The 7,168-nt window shown below is 36.9% G+C and overlaps 1 protein-coding gene across 1 annotated transcript; it reads left to right on the forward strand.

Moving 5' to 3' along the window:
• Window positions 3,338–6,106, forward strand: LOC109233611. Its single transcript, XM_019399492.1, has 5 exons — window positions 3,338–3,569; window positions 4,715–4,941; window positions 5,340–5,432; window positions 5,506–5,607; window positions 5,714–6,106. Exons 1-5 carry the CDS (start codon window positions 3,338–3,340, stop codon window positions 6,104–6,106), a joined length of 1,047 nt encoding a protein of 348 aa, XP_019255037.1.

The raw sequence follows: 7,168 nt of genomic DNA on the forward strand, positions 1-7,168 counted from the left end.
TCTATATCTGCAAAGGTATTTCCGCTTCTGCGGACAAGGGACCGCTTCTGCGGTCCCGCTTCTGCAGCCAGTTTACCGCTTCTGCGGTTTTCATTAAATTCCAGGCTTCCGCTTCTGCGGTCTTAAACCGCACCTGAGGTTGCCGCTTCTGCGGTACTCTTACCGCTTCTGCGGTTTCTCACAAAGGACCAGGGCCGCATCCGCGATAGAGGCCTCGCAGGTGCGTAACCGCATCTGCGGTAGATCTTCCGCACATGCGAAAAAAACTGAGGGAGCCCAAATCCGCTCTTACGATGGTCAGGACGCTTCTGCGGCTCCGCACCTGCGGAACCCAAACCGCAGGTGCGGTTATGACAGATACCAGCAGGTCTTCAGCAACTCTTCAACTTCAAAACCTTCCGTCACCCATCCGAATTCATCCCGAGGCCCCTGGGACCTCAACCAAAAGCACCAATAACACCTAATACCTCATTCAAACTTGTTCCAATCCTTAAACGACCTAAAACAACACCGGAAACCCGATTTAATCAATGATTCAAGCCTAAGAACTTCAAATTTCTTCCAAATACGCTTTCGATCAAAAACCTAACCAAAACACGTTCGAATGACCTGAAACTTTGCACACACATCCCAAATGACATGACGGAGCTACTACAACTTCCGGAATTCCAATCCGACCCTCGGATCAAAAACTCACTATCGGACCGGAAACTTCAAAAACTCAAACTTCGGCATTTCAAGCCTACATGAGCTACGGACTTCCAAAATACATTCTGAACACGCTCCCAACCCCGAAATCACCTAAAAGAGCTAACGGGACCGTCAGATTTATATTCTGAGGTCGTCTTCAAACTGTTCCGACTACGTACCACTTTTCCACACTTAAGCTCTCATTTAGGGACTAAGTGTCCCAAAACACTCTGAATCCAAACACCGAACGTCCCAACAAACCAAAATAGCAGAAATGAACTTAGGGGAAGCAGTTAATGGGGGATCGCGGCGTAAATTCCAAAAACGACCGGTCGGGTCGTTACAGCTTATGGCCTCAATATCGAGCTAGTGAGAGAGCATATCTTCCTGCTACTTTTTTCACAATGTCTCAGCAGGAAAAGGACTTATTTTATGAAGTACTACAAAATGCCAAGTTTCCAAATGGCTATGCATCTAATATTTCACGTTGCGGTCGCAAACGAAAGTTATCTGGGCTAAAAACTCACGATTGTCATGTTATAATGCAAGAACTTCTTCCTCTTGCCTTGCGGAGATTAGTAGATAAAAGAGTAAGTTCAATTTTAATTGAACTATGCACATTCTTTCGTGTTTTGTGTAGCAAAGAGCTAAAACTAGAAGAGTTAAACCTACTTGAAGAATAAATCCCAGAAACATTGTCTACTATGGAGAAACTCTTCCTCCCAGGATTCTTTACTGTTATGATACACTTGGTTATTCACTTGGCAACTGAGGCTAAACATGTAGGTCCAGTACATTATCGCTGGATGTATCCAATTGAGAGGTATGTAGAATATCACTGAATCTTTGTTATATGTCTTTAGTTATTAAATACTCTAATATCAAACTAATAACATTACTTTGTTCCATAGGTATTTGGGTACTTTAAAATCATATGTTCGTAATCGTGCATGTCCAGAAGGTTCAATAGCGGAAGCATACATAGCAAATAAGTGTATGGCATTCTTCTCACGATATTCAGAGGGTGGAGATTCAAGGTCTTATTGTTCAAGAAAATGGAGTGATGAAATTGAGCATGCAACTAATAAAGAAGAATCTCTTTTTCCTACTGTTGGGGAGTCGTACAGTGGAGTAGATGTATTTGAGTTGGATGACAAAACATGGTTGCAAGCACATCGGCATGTGCTTTTCAATTGTGAATCAGAAGTGGTTGAGAATTATAAAAAGTAAGTGTTATATATATTATTTAATATATATTACTTATTTGATAACAAAATTGATATATACGAGTTACATGTATAGGGAACATATTGCTGAAATCAAAAGAGCACATCGTAAGCGTCGTTTGACACAACATCAACTTGATCGTGTGCATTTCGATACATTTCATGAGTGGTTCAAGGAGCAAGTAAGTAGTAGGACTAAGTCATTTTTACGTTAAATTATTATCCTTGTACAAATATCCACATTTATAGTTGTATCTTTTATTTGGTTAGGTAAAGGAGTTGGAAGCCACATCTAACATCTTAAAGGATGTTAAAGTCCTAGCACAAGGACCGAGTTACATTGCAAAAAGATTCAGTGCATTCGATGTTAATAATGGGTATCGATTCCGAACAAAACAAAGTGAAGAGTTCAATGTGACAAAAAATAGTGGTGTTATGGTCGTTTCAAAGACTGAAAGTTATGCAAGTACAAGTGATAATACTCCAAAATATGCAAATATCACATATTATGGCAGATTGAATGATATTGTGGAGTTAAACTACTATGTGAAATTTAAGGTCATCTTATTTAAGTGTGATTGGGTTTATATAACCAAAGGTAGAGGCATTAAGGAAGATGAATTGGGTTTCACACTTGTGAATTTCACACACCTGACTGACTCTGGCGATCGAGAACGTCATGAGCCCTTTATTTTTGCAGAACAAGCTCAACAAGTAATATTTGTGCAAGATCCTCAAGATTATGAATGGTTTGTCCCTAGGTTAATTAAACCTCGAGATATTTTTAATATGGGAGAGGAAAATAGTGTGCAGTTTGAGTCATCAACGCAAAGTGATGCCACTGACTTGGCTCTTTTAGAAAATGCTTGTGTTTTAGAAGATGAGTATAATGATTGGGTATGAAGTGGTGTCGATGGGATAATAATTGATACAAACGTAGATTCTCAACCTTCTCCAGATGATGGTGAAGCTAATGTTGAGCGAGAAAATAACATAGAAAATGAATGTGATTCTGAATAAGATAGGTGGTACTTATAGAATATTTTTGGTGCAAGTGTTATGTAATAAACTCTAAGGGTGTTATTTTTTTGCTTCAGAACATTGAATATGGATGTTTGAGTGAATTTATTGTGCTTTCTTCTACTTATATTTTGCTTATTGTATCCATTTAAATGTGATATTATAAGGTAGTACTATAACTTGATAATTATTTTCCTAGTGCATAAATAACTCTTATCTCTAGAACAATATTTGTCGCAAGGCTTTGTTTGCGTTACCCGAGTTGTTGATATTTTTCACATATTGAGATTTGGATGATGCTTCCTCATGTTTTGCAAGTGGCCTGCTGATTTGTTGGGGTCAGTCTAGTACTAATATAGCGTAATGCAGCTAGATAATTTTTTTATTTTGGAGAAGGAACTATGCGAACTAGAGGTCGCAACCGACTGGTAATTGAACAAGATGGCGATGAAGATGTGCGACCTTATACTGAGCATTTGATGGATGGTCAAAACCATTCTGCAACCCAGCCTTATATTGAGCAGTTGATGGATAATCAGAACTCTTCTGAAGACCAGGCACATGATGATCAATTTTGTGATTTGAATAGTCCTGCTGGTGGTATTGAAGTTCAACAAAATGATGATGAATCAGGTAACACTTTTCTCTGGAATCATTTTCAAATATTAATTGTTTAAGAGAATTAGAAAGAACTTCAAGCCCAGACCTACCACTTTTCTCTGGAATCATTTTCAAATCTTAATATATCTACTACTAGTATATTTCTTTGTGACAATAATGAATGTGAACTTAATATATGTACATATTCTTTTTTTAGAATTCCAACTCTTTATAATTTCATTGGAGAATATATATATAAGGAGTATGATCACACCTACTGATTCAATATATCCCCCCCTCTCTCTCTCTCTCTCTCTCTCTCTCTCTATATATATATATATATATATATATATATATATATATATATATATATATATTGGCTAGCAAATACAATTANGAATTTTCAAGATAGATAAAAAATTTTCATGTTGACTTGTTTGGTTTTCGTTACTCTTGACTCTTGAGTATGATGATGATTGAGGAGTCAAACTGTTCAACTTTTGGAATACGATTAATTTGGAATCGAGCTGGAAAGTTCCTAAAAAACACGATACTACTAGACTTCCTATCGATGGATACTTACTTCCCACCACAACCTTTGGTGATAGTATTTTTCACATTCATTTTCAGATTTCCTGACGTAGGTCAGATTTGTTAAAGAAAAAACTGTACTAGCTTAGATTATAATTAAGCACAGCAGTTACACAAACTATGACCTCCTAACTACTAAGAAGTTAGCACACAAGAATTAAAAACCACGTAGCCTCGATAGATGACTACATTCTGATATTACTTGTAGTCATCTATTGCACCTAGAGTGCCAAGTATGGCGTAAATTTCAATTGCATGTAGTATGGAATTCATTTGCAGAGTTAACACATGGCATAATACGGGCAGCATTATAGAAGGGATGACTACAAGTAATATCAGAATGTAGTCATCTATCTGTCAAGGTTTGAAATAACTACAAGTAATAAATAACAAAGTTCTCAAGCTGCTGCTGCCCATCTTGCTTTGTTACTGTCACTGTCTTTGATCGAGCTTCAATTTTATTTATTCCATCAAGCTGCTGCCTCGATAAAGGAATGAAATCATATAAGTTTGAAATCATTTGTTATTTAACAGATTTAACCATATAAGTGTTTGCCATTTGATGACCTTTGAATCTTCTATTCTAGGTAATTTGGAGCCAAAAAAGGTTCGTGGGCCTACTTTACTAAAAGATATTTGGAAACTTCCTCCGGGGAAGGTAGTTGATGTGCCGTTTAATAATCGTAACCAAGCTATTGGGGAAAAAGGTCGAAAGCTTGCTAGCTTTCTAGGAATCATTGCGAGAACTCCAGAACTAACACCTTTACATGTAGGTGATTGGAGAAATTTTGACAAGGAGGAAAAGAAGAAATTGGTGGATTTTGTGAGTTTATGGAGTAGTTATTATTATTATTTATTTATTTATTATTATTATATGAATGGGTTCAATCTTTTATACATGATATTTTTTTCTAAATATTGGCTTTAATTTTTTTTAGAAGAAGTTCTCTATCCCAAGACGAGGAGAAGCTTATGTCCTAAAGTCACTAGGAAAGAGATGGAAAGATTACAAGTGTGAGATAAAAGGTGAGTATTTGCGAAAATATAAGACTAAAGACCTTTTGCTGAAAAATAAACCAAGTCGCATACCGAGGGATCAATGGAGTGGTCTTGTCGCTTATTGGCTTTCAGATAAAGCTAGTGTTTTAATTTTAGTTATTCTCAATTTTTATGTATAATTTATAAGATATCATTTTAATATTTCAACGACAGAGGCGTTTCCAAGCAAATAGAAATAATAGGGCCAATCAAAAGATGCCTCACACAGGAGGATCCAAAAGTATTGCTACCTTGATGGATGAGCAGGTAAACTTGTTCAAATTACTAACTATAATGTTTTTTTTTTCACGCATATCTTACATCAATTTTATTGTATTAGGCTGTAAATGGGATAGAGCCTACACGCGCACAAGTTTTCATATTAACTCATACAAAACGTAAGGATGGTAGACCACTGGATGATGATTCTGTCAAGGCAATTGTAAGATTTCTTTTTTTTATTTTATTTTCTTAATTGGGAAATAGTTAGGAAAAACGTAAAAGCGAATAAATGAATTCCAAATTGGATTTATGTATTTTATGGCCAGGAAATGATAAATGAAAGGACGAACAATAGTGAGAGCTCTACCGACCAACCTCCTCGCGCTGTTGCTTGGGAAGGCGATGTGTATTCTCAGGTGTTCCGAAATGACAAAAGTGGATATGTTCGTGGTTTAGGACTTGGTCCAACTCCTTCTATTCTATGGGTTAGTAGATCTTACTTAGAAAATATTGTTGGAGACGATTCGTCTAATGAAGCTGTCCAAAGGTTAACACAAGAGATAACCGAGTTAAAGGATAAACACAATGAAGAAATAAATCTGATGAAACAAAATCAGGAGAAGATGCAATCAGAATTACTCGAAATGCGACAATTGATGCGCAAATATGCTTCCAATGAATCTATGCCTCAAAATATCAATGGCACCTCAATTGAATAGGTAACTCGATTTTATAAGTTATGTACATTATTAATGAAGTTTTAATCCTATAAAAGTATTGTTATCTAGTGTCTTAATATTTATCAGGTCCCTGCTGCCAATAGTGGCCATGAACGAGTACCACAAACATCAAGGATACCTAATGTTGCTGAAAATACTTCAATGTCTCATGGTACTACTCATCTTTATCCTTCGGCAAACTACTATTTGAGTTTTCTATTTTTTGATCAACTTCTGCAGTTTTCATCCTTCTTCTACAAATTCTCGCGAACTTCTTCAAACCTTATTCATCTTCACCTTTCTTCTTGACTCTAATATTCTTCTCCATCTCTGATTAAGTCATCCCTTGCGCCAGTTAGCTGAATCCGTGCGTGCCAGCTGAAGTAGTAATAGTTAGCCTATTTGAAAGTTACTATAGTGTTCCATTAATTCTAGTTGAAAGAGTAGAGTTATAGGATTCTAGCTGAATTCTACTTAATCTGATATCATTGGTTGCCTTGCTTGATCGAAATAATGTCTATATAGTGTGCTGTAAATATAGAGTTTAGTGATTTGGAACTTACCAAGACATCGAGCAAATTCCTGTCCTCCAAAGTGATAGTTGGTGACGTTATGTCCAGCTGCTGCTGCTCACCAGTTGTAAGTGTACCTACAACTCCTGCTGTGATTGCATTCTGCTGCTGCTGTCCGGAATTGTTAGGTGTTGTTGCTCGTCGACCATCAGCATTAGTACCAGCTGTAGTAAGCTGTTGCTGCTGCACATAGTGGCTTGAAACATCACCTTCAGTAATCTGATTATTTGGGGGTTCTAGGTTAGCATCTTTGACAAAGATAAGTCTAACAATAATATCAAATAGCAGATATCCTAGACCTAGGCGGCGTTCTTCCTCTAGGTGGACTCCTGTAACATCTAGGTGACCTTCTGTATCTCGAATATCTTTCAAAAAAGCCAAACAGTTAGGTGGATATGTATATTAATGAGAAAAAGTTTCTACTTCAATTCCTGTAAAAGTTAGATAGGATTGTGCTGCTCACCTGTCACCATAACGGTATGGCCTAACA

Source organism: Nicotiana attenuata, chromosome 10 (assembly GCF_001879085.1).
Source record: "Nicotiana attenuata strain UT chromosome 10, NIATTr2, whole genome shotgun sequence".
In the NCBI taxonomy this organism is placed as follows: domain Eukaryota; kingdom Viridiplantae; phylum Streptophyta; class Magnoliopsida; order Solanales; family Solanaceae; genus Nicotiana; species Nicotiana attenuata.

Coding starts and splice junctions, on each gene's coding strand:
- LOC109233611 (XM_019399492.1), top strand. CDS start 3,338: ATGCGAACTAGAGGTCGCAACCGACTGGTAATTGAACAAGATGGCGAT. Junction 4,942..5,339: donor AGGAGGAAAAGAAGAAATTG/GTGGATTTTGTG, acceptor TTTCAACGACAG/AGGCGTTTCCAAGCAAATAG. Junction 5,608..5,713: donor ATGATTCTGTCAAGGCAATT/GTAAGATTTCTT, acceptor TTTTATGGCCAG/GAAATGATAAATGAAAGGAC.